This window comes from Salvia splendens, chromosome 14 (genome assembly GCF_004379255.2).
Source record: "Salvia splendens isolate huo1 chromosome 14, SspV2, whole genome shotgun sequence".
In the NCBI taxonomy this organism is placed as follows: domain Eukaryota; kingdom Viridiplantae; phylum Streptophyta; class Magnoliopsida; order Lamiales; family Lamiaceae; genus Salvia; species Salvia splendens.
In genome coordinates this window covers 25737038-25764656 of record NC_056045.1, presented here as the reverse complement: position 1 = coordinate 25764656, position 27619 = coordinate 25737038, and the positions used below count along the sequence as shown (strand labels likewise).

Below are 27619 nucleotides of genomic sequence, written 5' to 3'. Positions count from 1 at the left end.
TAAATATTATCACTTAATTTTGTGACATGCAAGTAAAATTGCTTCTTCAATTTTTTATATTAATTTTTTTTAAATTGAATAAAGAACTTTTCTTTAATAATAAAATATTGAATAAAGATCTTTTCTTGCATGTCACAAAATTAAATGATAATATTGAAGGTCAAATTATATTTAGAAAATTTGTCAAAAATATATTCTATAGATATTTATAAAAAGATCTTTATTCAATTTTTTATTATTAAAGAAAGTTCTTTATTCAATTTAAAAAAAATTTAATATAAAAAATTGAAGAAGCAATTTTACTTGCATGTCACAAAATTAAGTGATAATATTTAAGGTCAAATTATATTTAGAAAATTTGTCAAAAATATATTGTAAAGATATTTATAAAAAAATATGAATATATGATAAATTTATTAAAAATATATACACTTTAAGGTATTGAGGGTATTTTCGTCCAAAAAAACTTGGAAATGGTAAAAAGTACCTCAAATGATACTAACTCAAAGTTCACGGACCTAAAATGATATTTTCAAAGTTCACGGACCTAAAATGATACTTTGGCAAAGTTCGTGGACCAAAAATGATGTTCCCTCATTATTATATTATATTATAAAAACGTTAGACGTTTTTATTATAAAAATACTCATAATTTAATTATTTTGTCAAATAAATTGTTTATTATTCGGCACGTTCCTTTTTATTTTAGCAGGATGTTTGAGCTTGCCCCAATATACAAAATGTATTCCTTGCACGATCGTCATATTTTCTAGTTTGCATATCAATTTGCAATAGTATTATAGTTCACTTTTTTATACTCTATTTGACTATAAAATACTAGATGTTTTACAGATTTTAATACACTATTGATAAAGTAAAAGTGAAATAAAAAGAACAAGTAATTAAAATATTTTAGTAGAAAATATAGGCCACCTAATTAGAGAATTTTTTTTATCGTACTACACCTTCCGACTGTAAAGATAATGTATCTCATTTTGCTATTTTGAGACATCCACAATTTAAAGTCTTGTTTACGGTTTTCCATCTTGATTAAGTGCGACCCCACATTCAACTAAATTACTAATTAAAGAATAAAACCTATATACGTAAAAATAAGGCCATAGTCGCTAACTAATATCCCCATTTTTTTTTATCACAAAGTAAAAAAAAATTAAAAACCATGACGAATCTAAGTGAGATAATAAACTGCTGACGGATGGATTATTTTTATTGGCAGATCAAAATGAAAAAAAAAATGTCTATTTTTATAGGACAAAGGAAGTAGTCTATGATGATTCAAAACATGTATAGATCGAAATAATTCATTAAGACTTAAAAAGAATCAATAGAAAAAATTCATCACTTAAAAACATAAATTATCGTCTCGCCCCAAAAACGATTTTCATTCTGTAAAACGCAAACATAAATTCATCGTCGGCATTATAAAATCTATACATAACAGACCACAATTCTTCTTTAGCTGTGGAATTCTGAGCAAAGTAGTAAACTATAGAACATGTGTACATGACTTCTGCGAAAGGTGAACTGCATCAATTACCTAACATCTCTTGGCAGTAAAGACAGAGCAGATTGCAACAATTTTCCTAACCCGCCCTTGAAATTGCTAACTGTATTCGAAAGAGGTTCGAAGATGCTGGTATTCTCCGATAACTCCTTCTCCTGCAGTTGAAGAACCTGCCTTTCCAGATATGTCCTGAGACTGGCCTCTGCAACGTTGATTAAATTGAGTGAAGCATTCGTGTGCATGAATCTTACAGCCAGAAAGCCAGCCAGAACATGTTGATCAGCCTTCACGAGCTCTGCCAAAAAACAAGGAAAGATAAGTCCCACGAAGAGGAATCCTTTCTTCCTCTCCTCTCCAGTAGCTCCATCATGTCTGATAGGTGATGCCTGTGCCTCCTGGAACTGACGACACAAGTTACCAACCATGAAGCATATGTAAGAGAACGTGGTGCCATAAGAAGCCTTTGTTATGATTTTGGACAAAATCCCAGATGATAAAACGAGGATGAAAAAGAAATGGTCCTGGGCAATGTCGTCCTGTATGCCTCCTTCCTTCAGCTTGTTCTCAATTGCATCCAAACACTGGATCTGTATTGCCTCGTAAGGGAGCAATAGCGCTATCTTCAGAGCTAAAAAGCAATCCAACTCGAGTATAGCCTGAGTCAGACTACGAGTATCGTCTTCATTCAGCAGTACTCCACAATTTTTGGCAACACTCTGATCAAGCAATCTTAATATGTCAGTATGGCTCGAGAGCGCTACCATTTTACTTATTAAGGTCATCCAACAAATATGCAGAGGATGAATCAAGAGGATACTGCTTTCTTTAGTTTCCTTCTCGACTGATTCGTCTTGGAAACACTCCCAACCTTCATCCCAGTCATCATTGGCCCAGTTATTGGCAGCATTAGATGCATCGAGAGAAGCGCCTTCATCTATTCTCGTTGTAAAAAGCCCCTCCCACTCAGCCAGTACAGCCACCAAAGCATTAACATGAGATGCGGTAATTGCCAATTCAGATACTCGTAGAAAGCAGGAAACAGCAGAATCAACTGAATGAATATCGTCTGGGGTAATTTCGAGGCTAGGGGAGACAGATGAAACTAACTGTGACGATTTCAAGGCCACAAGGGTACTTGTAAATCTACTGGGCGCATCTTTTGCAGTCGGGTCATCAGAAATGTTCTCACGTTTTGGAGTTATGTCCTGCAAATCATCACCCCCTTCCCAAGGCAGAAGAAATGCAGACCCTTTTGAAGAAAATGCTTCCGAATCTCTCTTCCTACCGGAGAGAAATTGCAAAAGCTCCAAGGAATATACCCTGATATGGCTTGGCAGCTGCAAATCGTCACAGAACATCGACATTCTGTGCCAAACTGCAAGCCTTACTTTCTTCAGTAGCTCCAAGTCTCCTTCCATTTTACTCAGGGACGAAAGTAAATAATGCAAACTCAGACGTTCAGGGGAACCTCCAGCTATTTCTTGTAAGACAGTCTCAAGTATACTTAGATAGAGTTTCGAAAGATCCTGGATGTCAACAGATGATTCTCCACTGGTTGTTATCAACAACGTTCCACGTGGGAACTTTTCCTCTATTGCACAGAAGACATGAGCTATAGCATCAAACCCACAGCCACAAAAAATCATTGCTCGACAAAAATTGAATACTTCAGTAGCAACACTATTTACAAGACCATACGCCACATAATTAACAACTGTGCACCAAACTTGACTGGGTAATACAACATCTTTTACAAGCAAATCCAAGCAAACTTTCAGACATATTATAGAACATTCAGAATAGAACCTTTTTCCTGAAGAATCCAGTGACACCAGATCTTCCACATCATTCATCAACCTGAGCCACAAGTTTATAAGTTTCACAAGGCACTCTTTCCCACTTGCGTCACAAGGAAAGTTCCTCAAGCTTTCATCGATGGGTAAGATGATAGTGAAAAAATGCCGCACTACGTCTAACATATCTTGGTATTCCATCAATCTAATATACTTTTTGCATATGTCGAACAACTGCTCCAACTCATCTATAAAAGAGTTAATATCTTCAGAGCTTTGAAAATGCATCTCATCTCCAGCTCTACACTCTAAAGTGATGAGAGAGCTCATTACATAACGAGTATATACAGATTTCCATGACAAAAGACCACCAGGCACAATATCACCATACATATGAACCAGGTTTTGAACCATCTCTGCTAATGCCTCCACATTATTTTCATTTATCTGAGCACAAAGTTCATCATTGAAGCAGTCTAAGTTCAGAGTCTGTAACAGAGCAATATTTTTAAAATCAAGGCTCTTAATAAAGGAGACCCTGCTGCATTCTTTCCCAACAATTTTGCAAAATGTAGCTAGCTCCAAGGCACTTCTTTGCACTAGATTTTGGTCAATTTCAGGAGGCAACTCTTTTAATACTTCTATCTGCTTATAGCAATCAGAGAGTATATCGTAGATAAATGCAAGCCTCTGCTTATCATGGCCATCAATTACAGGATAGACAGATGAAGAAATGGACATTATGGCTTCTGCAGCATTAGCAAGTATCTCTTCCTTATATACTGAAACCTCCTCCAGAATATCATCAACACTCCATACATCAGAAACAAGTATAGTTCTAAGGTAATACAGGAGCACCTAAAAACAACACAGCACACTGAAATGTTTAATTATAAAAAACTTATAACGGCCAAAAAAGTTTGCAAATAGATGTACCTTGCTCCGGTCCACTCCATAGGTGTCAGCAAGAATGAGAACATCCTTCAAAATTTGCTTCTTCTCGATTCTAACAGATTCAATAAGAGAAAAAATAACACTCTGTATATACTCCATGTCCCCAGAAAAAAAGCGAGAGTTTTCCACTCCAGGAATTAATTTCTCCAATATTCTCGATTCATCGGCTACATTTTTCTGCTGTTCTAATTTGACTTTCCACTCATTCCAAAATGTTGATTGTGCTTCGTGTACTTTAGTGCACTCATCTGGATTTTATAAAACACGAGTTGAGTAATTTTTGAATGGTAGCACGTAGAAACCAAAAGGAGATTGAGAAAAGAAAAGGAGGTGACTTCTGCAAATATGCTGGGTAAAAAAAAAAAAGAAATGCCCAAGTTTTCAAGAATTTCACCTGAACTGAGTGTCTTCTGTTTTTTTTGAAGTGCATTTGTCAGAGCTTCTCTCCTTTGAGCAGGATTCCTGCATTCAACACCATAACTATGCAACAAACTATAAATCATTCCGGCATTCATCAGACTAGAGAATTCATTGTAGTTTTCTCTTATGTTCAGTTGTTCTTCAATTATTTCAGCTCCATGAAAGGCATCTATGAGATTTAACAGCACAGAGCAACCTATAGCATCATCCCCACCTGAAACGGGGGGTTCCATAACTGACCTAGCCAGAGAAGCGATCAGATCATCCTTTGGAATGAAACCGCTCCTTGTCAACCATGATAATACAGTCATCACTGCTCTTGTCCTTATACTCACATGCTCGAATCTGGAGACCCAATCTGAAGTAAAACTTTTCCCAAGTTCTCCATCATCAGACAATTTGAGCAACCACGGGAGCTTTGAGGCAGCAAAAGAATATGCTTTCACATTCTCTTTAAAAAGGTGTTCCCAGCCATTTTCAGATGACAGATTTTGAACAACCAGGGAGAGTAAACTTTTCAACTTTGCAAATTGTGGCTCCTGGTTCTCAACACTTATGTATCTCCTCTCGGGAAACTCACCTTGGTCATTGGAACTCTGCTCCAATAATTCGGAAGGCACTCTTCCAGTCAACATAGTCAGACTTTCACACTGGTCCTGCAAGTCGAGATCTTTCCATTCCTGAAGAAGCTCACCAATTGATTCCTCATCACAGTTACTCAAAGCAAATCCTAAAAGAAGCTTTTTGGATTTTGAGTCCATGCTCTCAAGAGCTTGACTCCTTGCAATAGCAGCACACAAGTCCCAAATACAACCATGGCCCTTTTTGGCCAAAGCAAGACAGAGATCAGAAGCCAGATGTATGTCTCCTGTATACGCTGCTTCTCGTGCAATAGCTTCTTGGACTCTTGATATTTCTTCTGGCGAGCTCAATCCAAGAAGTTTAGCAATCTCAATAAGTTCATCAACGTTTAGATAAGATCCACTTTGGCTTGTAACTGCCAACTTAATTATTTCCATAGGATCTTTTATTTGCCTAAATGCCATAGGCAGAAGGTTAACCCCAAGATTTGGAAGTCTAACTGTAACAGCATCAATGATGTCAGCCTCAACCCTGACAGTTCTGCTGCTAGGGAAGATATTCAAACACTCCTTAGCCTTCCAGATCTGCACAAGAGTTCCACAAAATTTTATTAATTTTCTACCGCAAGTGTCAAACCAAGACAAAAAATTCAACTCAAGAAAAATCAAAACAGCAATCATATAGCTGAGAGGATAGATTAGTAAATCTATGGTTGGAAATACAGTTTTCTATACCAGATCATTGTAAGACAGAGAAGCCAAAAAGAGCACCATATCAATGAAGCCTGGTGCCTGGATAAAGAGAATATGCGTAGAGCTAGTTTCTTGCATTAGTGTTTTTACATTTTTCCTCTTGCCAACGAATAAATTGATAGACACTAGTCAACAACACAATCTAACGTTATTTAATAGAAAGATGCCAATAGAAACACAGTATAGACCCACTACACAAGTAATAAGTTAAATATTCTGAGGTAAGAACAAGAATAACCTCAGGGGAAGTAAGAGTCGGCGCTGAGAAGAAATACTCTCTTGCAGCTTGAATAACAAGATTCTCAGCCTTGTCTGTTGCCAGAGCAACAGAACTGGTACCTTTCAAATAATTCCTAGCTAGAGAAAATTTTCCAGCTTTAAGCAATCCCCTGCAGAACTCAATCAACACAAACTCCAAATCTAGAAAAGGAAAAGCCTTTTCCTGAAGAGATTGCAAATCACGCCACATGTGTGCCCAATCATGATCAGTACGGCTTGGTTGCCAGCGAATGAATTTTGAAAGTAAAAGACGGAGAATTTGTTTTACACCCTTCTCATACAAATGTGAATTCACAAAGAAGTTAATGGGCTTTGGGACCTAAACAGAGATGAAATAAATGTAATGAGTACCATGAATCAAGGGATGCATTTCTGAAAGAGCATCAAATTGGATATAACCCCTGAAACTGCAGTGCATGTGATGCATGTGCAAAGATGAAATGTATTGACATGCATCCTCAACCAGAACGATGATAGTATAGACAGCTCACAGCGGCCATATCAAGTTATGTTTGCTCTACTTGAAAAGATAAACTGCCTAAGTAATTGAACATTACCTTCAATTCACTTAAAACTATTTAAAACACATCTTGAATTAGTACCTACAAGGTCCTTAAGAAGAACATTAGAATTTTCAGGTCAAGAAAGGAACTATTCACTGCCTTTCAGGTCTCACTGAAATATACTATATATCTTATAATACCAGGAACAACATAAGCTTCCCTACTTACGTACTCCCTCCGTCCCATGTTACTTGCACTTTTCGTTTTAGGCCGTAAATTTGAAATTGATTTTTTAGTATAGTTAAATTATTATTTTAAGTTTAATGAGAAATCATTTAATAAAGGAACACTTAATTAACTATAATATATTAATTAAATACCATAATTCTTACTTAAAATAGAAATAGTGTAACTAGTATGAGACGAGCCGAAACTGAAAAGTGCAAGTAGCACGGGACGGAGGGGTATAAAACAGAGGGAGAATGCAAAACTATATTGATAACAGGTTTAGCATATAGAAATTAAGCAGACATGGAAGTTAAGGACACCTGATAGCAAGCTAATAGTCTTCCTGCTTCAACATGGCCCACTGCAAGTTTAAGCCTTTTCTTTATATCCGCAGCTGGCATATTAAAAAAAGCCTAGTCATTACATGTGATTTAAAACATTATTTGATGCAGACCTCCTGATTTCCACATCCCTTTCTTGGTGTAATCAAATGGAAAATTAAGATAATGAATGGAGATCACATGGAAGAGAAATACAGTACTATATGATTAGACCGTAAGAAAAAGTAGTTTTCATACTATCTGCCTTTTCTAAGTCTGGACATACCTCAAGCAAACTGTGTCACAAATTCAGAAACAGTAAGTAAACACACTATATTCTTCGCTCTCCGCAGATTTACTAAAAAGTTACAAGAATATATTTGATGAAAGGCTTTAAACATATGGGCACACACTACTACCCAGTGAGAAACTGAGCAGAAAACATTCAGGTAATTATTAGTAAAACTTTGCAAGACAAACAACAATGGCTGAATGGGCAAAGAATACTTGAAATATAGTGATATGAGAGAGAGAGAGAGAGAGAGACACTACCACAAGAAGAAGGTTTGATATCCACTAATCCATTTTCAAGTAAGCAAATTTGGCAATGTGATCAAACAAGCACGATCTAATTCTCTTGCTATTTATAATATCTAAAGAAAATGTACCTCGCATCTGTGGCAGTTTAGACAAAATAGTGGACATGGTACTCCACCTATCTACGTCACTGCACAAGTATATACATTTGAGGGCACAATCAACAAGCTCCATTTTGTCTTTATATATAGGAGGTTCAGCCATGTCTCTGCACCCTTCTTCAATCACTATTAAGCACAATTCTAGTTTGTTTTGTGCAGCAACTTCTTTCAGCCATCTTACAAGAAATGAGTCGGCAGACTTAGCTGGTGTAGGTTGACCAACAGTAGCATCAACCCCAGTCAATATACTAACCCTCCTTTGCATAAATGGAATACCCTTCTTGTGTAATCTAGGAATCACATTGTCCTCTTTAACATCCATCATAATCAACTTGAACTTTTCATAATCTGATAACTGCTCCCAGCTAGCAAGATTCATAGAAAAGTTGGTGTCATCTTCATTTTCATCAGAGTATATAAGTTGGAACAAACAATGAATATCGTCAAGGAAATCTTTCAACTCCGATATGCCCTTACGAATTGCCAAATCAACCAAGTACAAGCTGTTTTCTAGTTGGCCACTTAAGGAATCGATATCTCTAGCTCTTTTCTTGTACCAATAAGAAAGTTCAGATATTGATGGCCACTGAAATGGCAAGTATTTCATTGCGATGGGTTCAGTAATAAATTGGATAGAACTCTCATGATTCACATGGAAATTTTTTATAAACATCGCCATCTTTTCACACTCCACCCAATCTTCATCTCTGACAACAACATGTGTGGGGGCAGAAGTTGCAAGAAGCAGATGTCCATAAGATTGAACAGGTATTGTTTCAGGTATAGCAGCTAAAACTTCCAATATGGAGGGAATCAAAGAATATAGGTGACGATTAATGAGAAGATTTAAGGCTCCAATCTTCCCACCTTCTGCAATTACTATAGCAGCTTTGCTGATGGCCAATTCACGGAATCTACTATACTCCTGCATAGAGAATCTGCAAAGCTAAGTTATTAAGTTGCAAGTCAGTGATAACATGAAGAATGATGTTACCATTACAACAAGTGAAAGAAGCTCATTTAACGCCATTCATTAGGTAACCATTTCAGTTTCAAATCTAAAGGATGCAAACGGATTCTTGTTATTACAAGTATGTGTCATAACCATGTAACTGTACATCAATCTAGCGGATAAGTATATGCATGTTCATATTCATGTATATGTATCAGCAAATGATTTGTGCCAATGAAACAGAATTACAAGATCATACATATGTTTGCCAACAAGAGAAGTTGATTTTGCAAATAATTATTATCCATATTGTAGAACTCTATTCGGGAATATCAGGAATATGTTTCAAGAGCCAAATTTAGGAGGCAAACTAAGCATTCGCCTATAAATAGAAAGAAAAAAAAAACTCTAGCTCCACAAAATATGAAAGTTACACAAATAGCAAAATATGATCATGTGAAAGATAAAGGGTGACCTTGAACTACTACCTGCCCATGTTTATCCCAAGAAATGTCTCTAGCCTGTCACTGAACTGCAATAACCTGAGTCTTGTGAGACGAAAATTCCAAATCTGCTCATTCTCATCGTCCTCCAATTCAGAAAATCTGTAAGAGTCTGTTAAGCGAAGCCCGAAAGAAAGCAAAGTCTTTGTTGCATCTTCAGTTGGTCCTACTTTTTCTACACACTCAGAGAGTATGAAACCTTTATCCTTGATAGTGTTTAGTATAGTATTTATCTCTTGCACTCCTTGGGAGGAAGATAACCATTGAGACTTTAGCACTTCATCTTTATCAAGCCCATGACAATCAGCAAAGTCAAGTGCAGCCTGAAACTTTTGATCTCTAATCAGATTGTCATAAAGTTCAATAACAGATCTTTTTGTCAACGACACTAAACTCCACTCCAGCTTTGAAAAGTCAAATTTATCAGGCTTCTCTGTTGTGAGACGATCAAAGACACCTTTCTGTTCAGATGGTCTATTGCTATCCTCAGATGAGCTATTCTCTAAAACAAATATGAGCCCCGGGTGCTTATGAGCTCTTTCTAGTAGGGGCATTGAGTATGAAATATCATTCCCCGATACATTTACATGATTAAGAACGTCAACCATGGTGATGATGCCATTTATTTTTGCTATAGTAAGTACATCATCAGACCACCAAGTAAAATCCACAATATCTTGTAAGAACTCTGTTCCAGTGCTAAAAAATGAACATGTTTCTTCATCAAATTTAAAAGTGAACAAGCATCCTTTAACATCTAGGGAAGCAACAAGGTTTCCATTAGGTGAAAACAGCACTTTTGGAGACGTAAGTTGGCCATGATGTCCTTTTGTTACACGGTATGAACCTTCAGACTCGCTAAAAACCACTGGCTCCATTTGCAAAGATTGTTTTCTTCGCCAAATAGATACAGTATAGGATCCTGAAACAGAAGAGTTGTGTAATTTGATTATTAGACAACAAATGTATTGCAAATTCTTGTGAAGTTAAGAGCAACTAGTAAGGAAGGAAAATTGGTAACATTTGCAAAGGCTTGAGCAACTATAGTTTCCAAACAGGGGAACCGCATCTGTTCATATTGTCTATATTTTACACAAGATGGTGAACTCGTCATTGTAAAATTTTGAGAAGCTAAAATTAGACCACTGGAGTTTTTGAAAGGAAAAAAAAGATTCCTCTAATTTCTTAGCTAGCAAAAGAAAATGTTTTGTGGCTGATAAATCTGCAGGAACACAAAGAATCAATTGAAACTTGGCGCGAAACTTTAAAACTCATGCAATGCACCACAAAGTTGTAAGACTTGGTATTATAGTCTACAGAATAAGCACTACGATAAGTCAGACAACCCTGGGGAACAATGTAATCATAATGATCCTTAATTGGCATCTCAAATGTCTATAGTGCTAATAAAGAAGTTCGTGCTTTGGTGTACCATGCTACAACCATCGATGGTCCATCTATGTGACTTATAATATTCCTAGCTGGCTGATGGATTTTGTGTCACGGAATACTTGTTCATTAATGATCACTTCTTTCCCCCTACAAAAAGTTATTAAGATTGAGAATGAATGTCAGAAAATACCAGCACTCTCATTAATGGCAGATTTGCTATCAGTAGAGCTACAGACTATGGCAAATAAAGAAAGTTCTGGATGATAGTCCCAGCAGCAAATTTCTGAAGGAAATTGTCTAAGCATCGATGAATTATTCATGGCTTTAGCTGAAGAAATGGAAGCACTAGGATCCTTTGATATCTCGATATCATGAAAAGAACCATCTGCAGCAAAGACTGTGAAGCTACACCTGCCAAAAAGTTTTGTATTCATAAATTAGGAAAACGAAAGAGTTTTGATCCAACACCTGTGAAAGACAAATTTTTAAAGATAAAGACACATTTAGTCAAACTTACAAGTAAGATTTCTTTTCAGAAGCATCATCTTGCAAAATCAAGCCAACAATAGGCGACGATAAATTCAAATGCCTCTTTGTAATTCTTGTCATTTCTTCTCCGTATGGTTTGACAACGTATATGGTACCAGTATCATCAACAAGTCCAAGTAATTCATGAGACTCAGACCAGGTCCCGCATGTGAATATACCGGCAGACTCACCTACATCAGCGAAAACATCTAAGACAATCAATATCAACTGCAAATATTATTCAAGAATCAGATTGACATATTATTCAGGGGAACTTCCTAGATCTTTAAATATTCTCTTTGTACCAATGGGTGCAGTGATAAGCTCCAAATCTTGTCAGAGAAAAAAACAAATTGTTGGGCTATTTATGACTACTCGTAAATTGTCCACAACTACTAGTTATTTGGGAATTTGGCTACTTTTTCATGATCTCAAGAGCAAAGGAGAAATAAGCTTCAGAAACAACATATAACACCAGAAGCAAGATATTACACAACTTTCTATAGGTCTACCAGACTACCACTACTATCAGCATGAGTGTAAAGAGGAAACTTAAATGATAAACCTTAACAAATTAAAGAAAATTAGAGTTCGCCGCAAATTCCCAAATAAATATAATTCTGAAAAAGCTTCGACTTTCTAATTTCATGTAGTGATACTCATACACAATTATCCTTTAACAAAAGTGTCTAAAAATAGTAATGATTTCCTGAAGATTCACGCAACATTAAAACATATGTAAATCTTACATGTCAAAATTCCTACAGGCTCCTGGTAGTCATTTTCTTTCCGCAAAATTGTTATGTGATTGCCATAAGCTACAGCAACATAATCACCACTAGCAGATACAAACAAGGACACCAATCTTCTTAATCTTCGCGGTTGTCTGTATGCATTCCATTTCTCTTTGAGTTGAGTAATCCCTTCATGGTACAAAAGAACAGAAAAAATTGCATCAGCAACAAAGTAATCACTGCTTAAATAAAATTTTAAAAAAGGAGAAAAATAAACAAATAAGGGAAGAAAACAATCCAAATGCTTAAGCAAACTTCAAAAGGATGAAAAATGAGCTTTAAATTTGAATATCAATTTCTTCATATTGAAATAATATTTCCCAACTATATCATTCAATCAACACTATACATCAATGCCAAATAACTTCATTCTACTAGGCACATTACTTCTCAACTGAAACAAAGTTAGAGCAAAACTCAACAAATTACCAAACCTCTAACAAAACTCAAATCGCTATACTCCAATAATCAAGTAAAGTCAAATCGCCAAATTCACAGTAAACAAGTACACTATATATTGATGCCAAATAACATCGATTTACTGGGCACATTACTTCCCAACTGAAACAAAGTTAGAACAAATAAACAAGTCAATTTGCTAAATTCACAGTAAACAAGTACACTATACATAGATGCCAAATAACATCACTTTACTGGGAAATTACTTCCCAACTGAAACCTCTAACAAAACTCAAATCGCTATACTCAAATAAACAAGTAAAGTCAAATCACCAAATTCACAGTAAACAAGTACACATACCTCGAAATGGAAGATATGAAAGTAAACCACCCCCGTCGCCATCTGTCAGCTTAACAAACGAAAAAATTAAACAATCAACTATACAGAAACTGGGTCGGAACTAAACAATACAGCACTAACAATCAACCAAAACATAAAGAAAAAATAAACAAGGTGCACAAAAACCTTTTGCTGCGGAGGATAATTGGAAGAGTAAGGTCTCGAAACATGACGTCGCGTCTCAAACAGTGCCTTATGTACGGTCTCCCCCATCTATAAGTACAATTAATTCAACACATGCATCAAATCTATCTATCTATCCATATATAAAAGCGCAGTTCTTTTGGCAGGCCAATTCCTGCCAAACTTCATGATTTTGATAAAGCATATATCAAAATTAAGAGCCATGACCACCATAGTATATTTATTAGGGCCAAATTTTTGCACCACAAATAAATTTGTTATGGATGTTGACAAATTAAGAATGACACAAAAAGTTAAACTTTAAAAAGTCCATGAAAAAATTGATTTGTAGAAACAGAGGAAGATACAAAACTACAATACCTAGTTGAAAAAATCGCATGAAAAATACATATAGAAGGAAACTGACATATATTCTATCTTAAGTACAGAAACTGTTCGAGCCATAAGACTTCTTGGAAAAACCACCATGCCCCGAGCCAGGCCACGAGGATCTACATATTCATATTTAACTATATGCACATTTTAGTTTAACTATACATCAGGTGCGCACAGGTGCACACCACTGCTAATTTAGTCGATGAAATCTAATGTAAGTGTACTGCCTCTCGGAACCTAAGTCTATATTTGAGGACTTATCCGACTCACAACCAACAACAACCTACTGTCAGTGTTGTTTTTTATCAATTTTATATCTAAACCCCCAAATTCAAAAAAAAAAGATAATTGAATTAACATATGTGTTTTTATATCAATTTGATTCCATGGAATTATTGAATGTTTAGGGTTAACGGTCTCTTCAACAACAACAATCAACCCACATTACTATGTAAGCAGCAATACATACCGAGAATCCGGCCAGAATCCCCGCACACCTAGGATTAACCAATCGTCCCAAAGCTCCTTGCTGCAAAAACTGTTGGAAGAAATCCGTTTGATTTGAAGAATAGATTTGCACCCGATATGCTTGAATGTAAATTGGGGAAGAACATGATCTAAACCATAGCATCAATTTGAATCTGAAATTGAATGAATGAGAGGTGTAGGGAAGTTTCTTACAAAAATTGAAGGTACAACTAGCCTAGTATCGCCGGAATCGGGTAACGGCAGCGGCGAATCGGCCGGACAGCCGCGTGCAGAGAGAGATAGGAGTACGTGTGGGTGTGCAGAGTGAGAGGTCGAGATACAGAGGGGACGGGGATGCAGCTGCGGCGTGGTTGATGCAGCGCGGCGGTCACTGATCGCCAGAGAAGCGATGGCACGTCGCTGTGAGTGTCTGTGTGTTAGACACGGTGAGGCGTATACTCAACTTTTTAGTTTTTTTCTTTCCTTTATTTAATTTTCTGTCTTTTCCTTTTTCTTATTTCATTAGCAGTATAATACAATCTGGATTTTGTATTATGAATATGTTACCATATTTATTAAATACCCAATGTGCTCTTAATAAAATACCATTAAAAATATTTTTAGTCCAAAAGAATTGAAAAGTGCAAGTGTTTAAAATTGGTGCAAATTGCAAAATTAAGACACTTCTCATAATAGAGACCACCAATATACGAACATCAAAGTTCAATAACTATTTATAAATTAATTCTTTATTATTTATGATAAGTAAGCAATGTATACCATGTATATTTCAACAATATTTCATCAAAAATCACACTCAAATAACTATCTCACATGCTTAATCCATTTATTTCAAATTTAACTTGGGTGAAATCAAATCGAGATTCCTATGCTAAAACAAATAAAGTACTGCTTCGTTGGTCCTTAATAATTAATGGAGCGTGGATCCTATTTGTATATAGTATTAGTTAATAATGAAACATGAGTGAAAATGATTAAGTGTAATATGAGGGCCCACTGCCAATAATAATAGAAGTGAAAAGTAAATTTTTAAGGATAAATGAAAATGAAAATAAGTGACAAATTTTCAAAGACGATGAAGTAAGTATTTTATAATAGAACACTCTATGATATCAAATATTCAAATGTGCCATTATTTTTGGGATATTATTACCATTCCGCTTTGGTTGATCTATATTTTTCAGATACTATTTCACCGGTTAAAAAATCGCCAAATTCTTTATTCATGACATTCCACGCTTTGAGAAAAAAATCAATATTTATTACTAACAATATGAATATGTCACACAACAACATTAATAAAACGTTGAAATTAAATCTAGCCCAGTAAAAGCCCTCCAACACAACCCGGGCCAACCGAGCCTAGACCCGCTTCAGTTCCAGGCTGAACTTGGGTTTGGAAATAGCCTAATTTGACAAGCGATATTGAATCAATTTAACTCACAAAGACTGGGTATATAATATTTATACACTAGCATTCTTTTGGAGGATATTATTGGTATTAGTTGAAACATTTTAGCTATAAAACTGCAACTAATTTTAATATTTAATCACCAAAATATCAAATAAATTATACTACTATTACTATTTAGTTTACCTAGATAAAGTGCACCAAATTGGTCACCCAATGTTAAGCGAGCTATTTCCGAAGTCACATAGCTAGACTCAAGTTTGGGAAATAACTCGTTTGACTTGGAATTGAACCAGTTTGACACTTCTAGCTAGGTAGTACTACTAATTTTATTTTTTTTGTATGAAAGTGTATAAAATTGATCACTCACTCACTCACTATTTAGAATTTAAGTGTATCAATAATGTCTTTAATTACTCAGTTTTATATAAACTTGTTTCATCATCTACTACTATGCTTAAAGTTGATGTTAGAGCATCCACTATAGGGGCGGCGCGCCGACCGCCCCGGAACCGCCGCCGCTGCGACTAACTATAGCGGGAGAAGCGTCCGCCCCTGTGCATACGCTTTTTTGGGGGCGGAAGGGCGATCGGCGACTAGGCGGTGAGCAGCGCGCCGGTAGGGGGTGGACAATTTTATTTTTTTCATTTTTTTAACAATTTATTTAATTTACCTATAAATATACCTTATTTCCCTCATTATTTTCACACAATTCCAACTCTTTATTCATATTTTCTCTCACTAAAATTTGTGGATTCCATTGGTATTAAAAATGGATGATTTGTGGAATGACGCGTGGAATTCTCTGATTCAAGAGATGCAGAGGGAAGCCGACGAGAGGATGCAGCGCGGGCGGTTCAATTTTCGTTGTATAATTTTTCCATTACTTTAATACGATGAAAATTTAGTGTTCAATTTTAATTTATTTAATTATAGCTGTTTTTTCTAATTACATGTAGTCCGATAATTTTAATTATAATTGAATTAAAATATAAAATAAAAAATTAAAGTGAAAAGTGGCTAAAAAAAGTGTCCACTATTGCTACGGACACTTTTTTTTATGAGCGCGGATAAGTACAAAATGGTTGTGGACAAAAAAAAGTGTCCGTGGAGGATGCTCTTATCCATCTATGATATTCAAATTCAAAAATAATAAAAATGCTTTTGATCTAATTGCCTGAGTAAGAGCGCTTAATTTTCCTATTGGATTCTCATCTCTTGATCTGCGCTGCAGCCCTTATTTTGAGGTATGAAGATGAACAATTTCATTTCCCTTTGGTTGGATTTATGAATTATTCTGTTGAAATGGAAGATTGCAAATTTATTCATCCATCTACACGCCTCTGATTCAAATCTGACATAAACTCGCATAATTTACTTCCGTTGGCAATAAAGTTTTCGTCATTCGCCTCAGAAATTATAAAATCTGAACCGAAATAACAAACACTCTGTCAATAGATGTACCTGAACAAGCCGTTTTGGAGCGACGCCGTGAAGGCGAAGGCAGAGGCGGAGCAACAGTCGCCGGTAGCGGAGCTGGTGAAGTCTCTCGACAAGCAGCGCCTCTATCGCGAGGTCACCCTCGCCCTCCGCACCGGCTTACGCGAGGCGCGAGCTGAATTTTCATTCCTCCGAATCCGCGGTCTCCGCAGCATTCTCAAGTTTCTCCGATCTGTTGCTCAGTCCGACGACACCATCAATCTCTTCTGCCACTCCCAATCCATTCCCGCACTCCAAGGTTCTTATCCAACAGATTTGACTCTTCAATTCGTAAATGATTCTGTTTATCTGGATATGCAATCTTGCTATCAGGGTTTCATGCTCGATTTTGCTCTATTCTTCGTTTAAATTGTTCAATTGATGTTCACTTAAGCAAACTCGACCTCAGTATTGGGTGGAGGAGCAATGTATGTCATAAACACTTGGCTTTTCACAGTCATTGGACTTAGCATCACCTCTTATTCTGCAGTGTAAATCAAACGCATATAGAAGCTCACAACCTCTGTAATTCTCTTGTAAGCTAAATTATACTATGATGACAATTAGGCTTCGTGTAACAGTGGTGCCGGTTCTGTTTCAACACAGCCTTAAAGAGGCTGAGGATCAGTCGGTAACTAATTTGAATCACATCTTCTCCGTGGAACCCATGAAGATAAGCAGCCCGACTACTGATGCTGAAGTGGCTATTGCACTACGAGTTCTTGAAGGTTGTTGTCTTCTTCATCGCAAGAGCACAATCTTGGCTCACAAGCACAAGGCAATCACTGTATGTTTTTGGAAATTCCGTGTTTCCTCTCATCAATGCCAACTTGATCATCGACTCCGTGTTGGTTGAAATTCTGCAATTTGCTCACAAGTTTTGATCATGCTTTGCTAATGCAAGATTTCTGCTTCCATTGATGTTTGGTAGGCCCTGATGAATATTTTGTCAACGCGTGGAGTACTCGAGCAAAGTGCATGCCTCGATGCTTTGGTTGCAATCATGCTAGATTCATCTTCCAATCAAATGGTAATCTCTTAATGCCTCATAACAGAATCAGAAACTTAGAACTGTAAACAATACTAAATGGTTTCCTCGCTTCCCTACATTGTCGTTGGGAATATATTTACTCATCGAATGATAGCTTCTGCTTACTTACGTGCCAGGATTTTGAAGAATGTAATGGCATAGAGGAAGTCGCTCTTCTTATAATAGACACACAAGTAGAGGAAAATCTAAGGTATTCTTGTTTGTATCACCAGTCTCCCAAGCCAATCATATTTTTCAGTTGCATGATTCTATCATTGTGTGACCAGGTTGAAATGCGGTGAATTTCTATTGCTACTTATCGGGCATGTCAATGGAAGGGAAACACCTCCGATGATGACCATACACGATGAAATAAGGCAATACCTGGGTGAAAAATCCGCCTCCTTAATATGGGCAGCCAGCCAGTTTGGATCAACTCTGGACCCGGAGCAAAGGCTTACAGCATTGCAGATTCAAGCCCGAAGGGTGCTCGAATCAATCGATCTTTACTGAGCAGAAAACAATTGACAGGTTTTAAACATTCTAGTTTGTACCACAAGCTGTTAGATTATCGAAAACATGGTTCTTATGTTTCTGAGCTGTTAGATTACCCAACATGTCATAAATATCTGTAGCTCTCTTGTATGATTTGTCTCATGCCATAAACACATGAGTTTCATCTCTATCCTCGATCCAATTGCACCCTGATGTCTTATGCAGCTCTTCATGCTTCATCCGCTGTCTTATTTCTCTCAGTTTATTCCATCTCCCTGTTGAAGCATACAAATTAGCCAACATCGCGTGGTGCCCCGAGTTCCCCGGTATGTGTGCAGCCTTCTCACGCACACCAACTTCCCGTGTATAATGCAACCACCAAGCAAAGTGCCCCAGATCACTGAATCAGCCTCCATCGGCATCCTCTCAACCATCCCATATGGGTGCTCAGCTTCCCTGCCTGGGCAAGTAGGTCGACCATGCACATATAGTGCTTCAACGTCCATGCCATTACACCATAACACCCCATCAGATCAAAGAACTCCTGCCCAGACTCCACTGCACTGGCATGCACACACGAAGACAGAAACTGCCAGGAAAGTCACATTACATTGTTTTGTTCCAGGCCACCATCTCTTTGAAAAAAGCTATCTCCTCCTCGCCATATCCATGCTTTGTGTATGCGTTGAAAAAAGCTATCTCCTCCTCGCCATATCCATGCTTTGTGTATGCGTTGAAAAAAGCTATCTCCTCCTCGCCATATCCATGCTTCGTGTATGCGTTCAGCATCGCGTTCTGAGTCACCAGAACTCCATAGCCTCCCATTCAGCATACTCCATAGCTCCACACTTTGTGAACATATCCACGAGCGCAGCTCTGATGTACCAATCCTTCTCGAATCCACATCTAATAGCATAAGCATGAACCTGCTAGCCTCTTTCAACACTAGCCAGCCTCTAGCTATCCTAACTTTGTATATACAAATTTACTCTGCAGTTGAGAAAACAGCTGCATTGCCATCTCATGGTGCCCATTCTCCACACATCCGGCTACGATCCCGTTCCATGTGTACACATCCAGTTCAAATTCATCCATCATCTCTCGTTGCAATGAGCATAGCCAGAAAGCAAAGCAATGAAGCATTCCATATTACTATAATATCCATAGCTTCCACCTTCTGCATCACTTTCTCTGCAGCTTCTACTTTGTTGCACTGGCAATACATGAGCGCGCCACCAACAAAAGAGTAATGTATCGATCCCCAGCCTTAGAGATCATGTCTCTGCGCAAGCACCAAGAGCACTGCTTAGGTGCCTAGGGTGAAAGAATCAGGTTTGGTATCTCCTTTCTTCACCAAATCTATAAGTAAAACTCAAAGCCTCATTGAACATTGAATTATCTGCATGCATAACCCAAGATTATGGAGTTTCCATGAGATCAAGCCTTTGATCCCATCGTATCAAACATTCATATATATATTTAACTTCATACACAATCAAATGACAACTACTCATTTATAAAACATTTAATTCTGATAGTTTTATGATATATATTTAACTTCATACACAATTAAATACTCTAATGTAAAAAAATATGACATATGATAAGAATACCGTTTGAAAAATCTTCAGTTGTAGCAAGATTAACATATAAGAATACCTTATGATGATTCTAGCCATTGAAACTAAAATTTAAGATTCCTAAATCAAAATGAAACTTATTTACATTTCGATAAATTTAAAAGCATGTTTCAGAATTCGGAATGTTTCTTGTAGTAAAATTTGATTGTTCAGTTATCAATCATGTGTAAGGATCTTCAAAAACAATTTGCAATATTAATGTAAAGCTGAGATAATATTATACGCCTAAAATATGAAAAGGGATGCAATTTCACTTTCAGATTAAATCATAGATGTTGGCAATTTGTTAAGCTTCTTCCGTAGAATTAAAATCCAAAATTCACGATTCAATAGATAAGAGATAGCACTAGTATTTCTCTAGAATTCATTAATATCCCAGCTCATAAAGTTATACATTGTCACCAACAAAAATGGCAAAATCTCGTCTATGAATATCTTTAATTGAATTTTCATTTACTAATTACTACTATACTACTTTGATGGTTCATCATTAACTAAGTTGCGCATAAATCTAATAGTACTATAAAGTAAAAAACTAACTACAAATCTACAATCAAACCCTAATTAATTCCGATTTCTAATAAAGTAGAAATATTCAGAGCTTAATTATTTCTATCCAGCACATATGCAAAGGCTACAAATAATTACACTTTGAGATCTCCAAAACACCATTAGTAATCAGAGATCATCTACATACATGAAGTTAAAAATAAAAACCATCAGTTGAAATATCCCAAAAAAAACCACAATTTCATCAATTAAACTATACTCCTGAGTTGTTTTGAAGAAATCTTATTTTTCTTCAAGACAAATCAGCAGTTTCACCCAAAGCCATATCCAACAAATCCCCATCCTGCCCCTGCGCAGCAGCATCATCAAGAAGCCACTTCTCCAGAAAAGTGAGGGGCATTTGCGTCTCAAACTTGACTTCACGATCCATCTCCATCTCCACCGACGCCGAGGCCTCCGAATTCGACGAGTTGAAGCTGTGGAACGTCCCTTCGCTAGGGCTGGAGCTCAATCCGGCGGAGAAGTTGTTGTTGGTGAAGGAGCTGCTATCCGAGGAGACGGCCTCGGAAGACGTATTCGGAGACTTGTTCATCCACTTCTTGAGCAAACGAGCGATGTTCTCGGTGCTGGATGCATACGTTGTTGTCTGAGCCTGCTCAGCTCGTTGAGTTGGTATGATTTTGTTTGATTCCACAGCGGGTTTGTCGATGGAGAGAGCTTCACATAGGGCTTGTTTAGCCGTGTGGATATCGGTTTGAAGCCGTCTCTCCCACTGCCCTTTCGAGATCCATTTCGACTCCGATGAATCCCCCTTTCCGCCCTCGATCTTCCCCAGCTTCTTCTTCAAGTGCGTGTTCCAGTAGTTCTTGATGTCGTTGTCTGTTCGCTCCGGGAGATACGAAGCTATGGCTGCCCATCTACAAACAAAATATGCACACATCAATATCAGATCTAATCAAAGCCCTAATTTCGAATCATTGTGTTAAATTAAAAATTAAATCAAATAAAATCAAATCACCTGTTGCCGAGGAGGGCTTGGAGGTGGATGATCATCTTCTCCTCCTGCTCGGTGAAGTTGCCGCGGCGGATCCCCGGCCGGAGGTAGTTCGTCCACCGGAGGCGGCAGCTCTTGCTGCATCTCAGTAGACCTAGAAAAATGAAAATTGAGGAAAAAGTTAATATGCAATCAAAGAAGAAGGTGGCACTATTTATTGCATAGCATTAAATGATTTCAACTAACTCAAACATGTTTAGAGATTAGATCAAGATTTGTGATGCTTGATTAATTAGTACCTGTATTAGTAGGAACAGCCCTCCAATTGCCAGGGCCGTGTTGCTGGATGTACGAGACGAGGACGATGTCTTCCTCCGGCGTCCATGGCCCTTTCTTCACTCCGATTTTGTCACAGCAAGGTGGTCTCCCCATTTCAATATAATTCTATCTCTCAAGTAGTGCACTAGCTAGTTTTTAATTTGTGTGTGTTGGAAGAAAAGAAGAAGAGAAGAAGAAAGAGGGTTTGTTTTGTTTTGTTTTGTTGGTGTTGAATCTTGGAGAGATTGTAGAGACAGGAGTCTAACTTGTCCAAGGAAATATATAGAGAAAAGACCAAGTTCTTTGGTGGTGAGGCAGAGGCTGACTATAGGAAAAGGGCTATTTAATCTTCGAAATAGTCAAATGTAGACAGCAAAGAGCATTTACTCTTGTGTTTCAACAAGTCAGCTGTTTGCTTATGAGCCATGTTCTCTCTCTCAATTTCTTTTTGTTTTTTTCTTTTTAATTTTTCTCTGAAGGGTACCCATTAATCACTGCGCACCTCATAAAACCGCGTGGGAATTAATGTGGAAATTTTAATGTATTAATAGGAGTTAAAAATGAAATTTGTGTTAATATGAATAACACGAAAACATGTGTTTTGCAGCTAAATTGTTTAATTACTTGTACCAGCCTTAATGCATGATAAATTAATTGTTGATTTCATGAAGGGAGGAAAGGAAATCATTGGATTTTGCGTAAATAGTTTTAATCTGTATATCTAGAGTCATCATTTTCAATAATTTGGGACGAAATGAATTGAAGAAAAATTATGAACACTTTTTTAATCATATTAGTCATTTGTCACTTTCTTAAGGATAATAGTATGCATTTGGCTTACATAATAAAGATTTCTTATGTGATATCGACAATCAATTCAATATTTACAAAAAACCAAGTCTTGGGCTAAGGTTTGGTCACTCAAATTTGTCCGCATACTTTAAATACCAATTAAGGTCTTTTCTTTTATTTATTTTGAAAATAATGATAATTTTGTTAGAAATTCATGTTGACACGCAATGAAAAAAATAAGAAAATAGATAGATTGATATATATTCTGTGTTAATTAAGCATTTAAACACAAAAGATAGAAACATATATTTACTATTAATAGTTTCTCGTATTTATTCGAATTATAGTACATGTGAATCCACTACTTTAATTTGATATCCTCACACATGTGAACCTGATGTAGAAATATTCTCAAACACACAATTTAATCTGAAAAGGCCAATAATTTCTAATTAAACATATGTAAAAGTAGACAAAAAATAAAATGATTCACATAGCTAAAATTCTAATATTTTCTTATATTTTGCTATAATAGAAAAATATATGGGTGGTGTTCAATTTTCTAGATAAAATAATAACAAGATACAATCTATGATAGAGTTGTGAGATTATTTTAGTCATAGGGGGCAGCTATGACTAATTATCAAATGATTATTCATCTAGGATTGAGTTGTGGTATTGAATCTCATCAACCAAACACACTACATATTTAATTACGAGATACAATCTTGCAAACCGAACACCACCATGGAGTATTAATTGTATCAGACTCTGAGTCCATGATCTTATATGCTTTTGTACGTAGGAGTACTAATTAATTAAAATAGCAGTATCATAAATTCATAATCTAGGCCATATGGCTGTCAAGTTAACTTTCTAATATAGCAAAAACATAATCACAACCTAAAAAGTAGTTTGGATGGTCAAGAACAAGTTTTGACACGGTGATTTCCTAATTTCAATGAACTTTGAGAATGAACCCTCACTCCAAATAAAACTAATGAGCATGCTCCATTGCCCCTCTTCTTATCTTTCTTCTTTTATTTTTTGTATCTCAAAATTATAATAAAGTTACCGAAAATATGACACTTTTGGAGAGAGTTAAAAAATTGCGTGGCTTCTAATCAAATTATGTGTTCAAATTCGTGTTCGCTCACTTTCTGATATAATCGCGTATTGTTCAAATATATACTAAAATTGAAATTAATCAAGAACCACCTTATACAAATTCAGAAATATATGGATTGGAAGGAATAAATTGAAGAAGTAGAAAACGACCATTCATATATTGATTAATAATGATTTACATCGAAATTCTACTTATCAATATAGGACTTAATTAGACAAGACCATGGCCAATCTTATAGGTGGTTTGCTTGTCAATTTACGTCACTAGAGTTTCTTCGATAACACTAAAGTTTCAATCCAAGTCAGCTCATTTAATTATTTTTATGCAAATATCCATAAATGATGTAGAGATGACTCAAACTAATTAATCAATTTCGTATTTTTAATATTATAGTAATTAGTTGAATATACTGAATTAATATAACATGGAGTACATTTTTTTTATCACATCTCGTTCTAGATAGTATATATAACATATTGCATCTTGTAGGCGTATATATAATTTGTTAAAGGCCGGTTTGCTTAACAATAGTACTCCCTCTTATATGATAATCGTAATATAGTTACAAAATAATCAGAATATTGTTACAAAATACTATTACTACAATATAACTAGTATTATATAGTTTCAGAATAGTTAGTAGTACATCATTACATATGAAAATCAATACTAGCTACATAATTTCAGAATAAACAATATAGTGTTATATACTCCATTACATTATAATCAATACGGAGTACATCATTACATTATACATAATTTCAGAATAATCAGTATAATGTCATACGACAATTATTATATAGTTATAGAATAATAATCAGTGTATTTTTTACATAATTAATAATCAGCATATATATCGTTACATGATACTAATAAATACTACATAGATTAGAAATAAATAGTATAGTGTTATATGATAATTACTTACTAGTACTTACTAATAGTTATATGATCAAAGGGGGATGATCGAAGTATAACCAATCTTAACCGCATAACTAGAGAACACAAATTTAGTTCACTATTAGAATCATTTTAGTTCATTGTAAGAGCGATTTAGTTCATTATAATTTATAGTGAAGTATTTATTACGTAAAATATTTAGTTTACTATAATGACATTTTGGTTCACTCTGTGTTTTCAGTTCGTGTTGTGAACTAAAACGCATTTATAGTGAACTAAATCGCTCTTGTAGTAACTAAATTCGTGTTCTCTAGTTATGCATTTAAATAATGATTGCCTTATATCACTACTCTATGTAATTATTATTTATCCTTGAAACCTTAATTTTGCAAGAAAGTTTACAATATGGCACCATGTAATATACGGAGTATAAAGTTAGTAGTTACTGCATATTTCACAGTTAAACAAGTGGAATAAAAGAATAAAAATTGGAGATTTGAACTTATCTGTTATTGCATTTGTCAAACAATGAGATTGCATTCGACGAAAAATTCTTACTACCAAAGAATTGAAATAATTATGTGTTTTCACGATGATTCTTTCAACTTTTATTTTTTGTATTGCAGTGCATAAGGTTGTAACCTACTACTCCAAAAAATAGAGGTATTGAAAAAGCATAGGATCCATTTAAGAGTTACCACACCCCCAAATTAATTTTTTTTTAATATCCTTATTTATTTATTTATTTATTACCTCATATCTTGTTACGTAATAGTATTTGACAATGAAGGATATAACTTTGTCTATATACATACTATGCTCACTACTCACTAGTGAAAAAACGATCAGGAACATGCATGTCAAATAGTGACAAAGGATCCTTTGAAAATTTGACTAAAGAATTGATACTAAAGTTTGACTGAAATTATAGTATTAAAATGAAGGGAAAAATAATCTTCTTATACAAATCACCTTTTAATTCGAATTAGATACACCGACCTAATTTTTTCAAATAAATTGTGTTTGTAATTGCAAATTAGAAAAATGATATATGTGTTACAAGTTACAAACAATTAAGAAATAAATTAGATACAAAGCTAAGAAAAAAAGAGACTATATATATCAATTTTATCGCACATCAATGAGAGCTACGTAAGCATAATTGTTGGATTGGGATTGAAAATGAGTTATTTGTTGCGTGTATTTTTATTTTACAATTTTAATCATAAAACTAATGAAAGATCAGATATATTAACCTTTTATGATAAGAGTAACTCTACATGAGGCTGAATTTGTTGTGAAAGAAGTGTTCAAATTCGTAGATAAAAAAAAAGCTTCAAAGCATGTGTCATTATTGGAGGCTCTTGGAGGTTTTCAAATAACTCATTTTTGCTAATTTCTTTAACACTCTTCTATTTTATCACATTTTCACACTATATGTATAGCTTACCACTTATTTATTTTAATACAGATAGGATCGGTTATTTTATAAATATAAAAACGCCTATAGTAGTATATATATAGTCTAGCGTCAAAATTATGAACTTTCAATCCTAATATCTTGAAAATATGTAACAGATTCATCACTTTTTAAAAGTAGAATTCAATCTCTCTTAATTTTATGGGGAAGCAAATATTTATATTCATATTGTGTGAAAGTAGCATTGTACTTGTACAGTTGTACGCAACAAATTAAAAATGTTAAAAAAAAGTCACCATCATCAATGCATTTTGCTCTATGACAAAAAATAAAAAGAGAAAAAAAGGTAGAATGGTGTACGATTTTTTTAATGATTTTGCATTTTTTTAATGTAAAAAACATTCCAAATCTGAATGCAACTAAAATACATGCCGTAATTAATAATGTTAACACTCTCCTTGGTCATTACACTTCATTAATTTAGTTTAATATGTTCCGTGGAGAAATCTCTCAATGACATAAATCTCTTCATATAAATCAAGTTAATCAAATGGAGAAAACAGTGTTCATATTTATAAAAAAAAATGAAAATCCTTTTTGTAATTGATGAGACAAAAATAATAAAGTGATTGTGATAGTACAGTGTGACAGTGTAAGCATATTTCAATATGTCGAATGAATTAAATTTGGTGTTTGAGGTGCCCCAAATGTCAAGAAAGTAGGCCCATTGGGCTCTGTAGTACTACATGTGAGGCTGAGGGTACACCACGTGGAAGCACATTTATTGTCCATGAACACGTAGACAAGAAGACAAATGATTGGGCTCACGTCCGAAAAGGTGATTCTTAATTATTAGTACGATCTTAATTGTAATTAGGCATGGTCTTTCATTTGTCCATGTCCACAATCAGATTAAGTAGTCCAAAAAAATCAAATTATAATTTGAAAATTTTACATTGTAAATTATCACATGTCATAAAGATTTGGATGTAAATTATCACATGTCACAAATATTTTCATAGATGCAATTATAATTTTTAATTATTAGTACTTTAATTATTGAGAAATTTCAGAATAAGGGTTTAAATTCGCTGACCTTTCGTAATTAAGGATTCAATTCACTGACCTTTCGTAATTTGGGATCGAGGCATGCGTATTCTTCGTAATAAGGGATTTCTGATATTTTAGCTTATTTATGTGCATTTTTAATATTATTTCCCTCTAACCATTTATCAATCGTCTAAATTACCCCCTTCAAATTCTTATCAAAATTCTACAAAAATAGAATCTGCAAGTGAATATAGCAATGGATTGAAAGAAATGTAGACCGTGGGGAAGGTGTTGCTGGTGTAGGAAATCAATAGGCATGTCTTCCCGACGGCGCCGTCACCGACGGTGACGCACTTTATGAATTTAGAAGCGGCGCTCATTATTCTTCGAGCAAACGGAGCAAACGGAGAAATTGATCAGT

General features: G+C 35.5%; 3 protein-coding genes and 1 pseudogene across 5 annotated transcripts; 1 reads left to right on the top strand and 3 right to left on the bottom strand.

Annotated features, from left to right (window-relative positions):
* Positions 1-1376: 1376 nt before the first annotated feature.
* LOC121765541 (MAG2-interacting protein 2-like) lies at positions 1377-14478 on the bottom strand. Of its 3 annotated transcripts, none has more exons than XM_042161732.1 (14): positions 14223-14478; positions 14011-14079; positions 13149-13235; positions 12984-13032; positions 12179-12352; positions 11419-11620; positions 11092-11312; positions 9495-10431; positions 8025-8992; positions 7357-7430; positions 6265-6624; positions 4667-5858; positions 4255-4520; positions 1377-4176 (listed from the first exon to the last, which is right to left on the bottom strand). In XM_042161732.1, the coding sequence occupies exons 3-14, from the start codon at positions 13233-13235 to the stop codon at positions 1555-1557; spliced, it is 7152 nt and encodes a 2383-aa protein (XP_042017666.1). In that variant the 5' UTR covers positions 14011-14079; positions 14223-14478; the 3' UTR covers positions 1377-1554. The 3 variants fall into 3 exon arrangements, with proteins under 3 accessions (XP_042017666.1, XP_042017667.1, XP_042017665.1); XM_042161733.1 differs by having other exon boundaries at positions 12984-13025; XM_042161731.1 differs by having other exon boundaries at positions 14011-14478.
* Positions 14479-16542: 2064 nt separating this feature from the next.
* LOC121763519 lies at positions 16543-18658 on the top strand. Its single transcript, XM_042159549.1, has 6 exons — positions 16543-16688; positions 16900-17179; positions 17502-17707; positions 17852-17950; positions 18088-18161; positions 18238-18658. The coding sequence occupies exons 2-6, from the start codon at positions 16900-16902 to the stop codon at positions 18461-18463; spliced, it is 885 nt and encodes a 294-aa protein (XP_042015483.1). The 5' UTR covers positions 16543-16688; the 3' UTR covers positions 18464-18658.
* Positions 18494-19543, bottom strand: LOC121764413 (annotated as a pseudogene).
* A 1120-nt stretch (positions 19544-20663) lies between these two features.
* Positions 20664-22230, bottom strand: LOC121763227 (myb-related protein 306-like). The gene is made up of 3 exons (XM_042159182.1): positions 21889-22230; positions 21614-21743; positions 20664-21512 (listed from the first exon to the last, which is right to left on the bottom strand). Exons 1-3 carry the CDS (start codon positions 22019-22021, stop codon positions 20888-20890), a joined length of 888 nt encoding a protein of 295 aa, XP_042015116.1. The 5' UTR covers positions 22022-22230; the 3' UTR covers positions 20664-20887.
* Positions 22231-27619: the final 5389 nt, after the last annotated feature.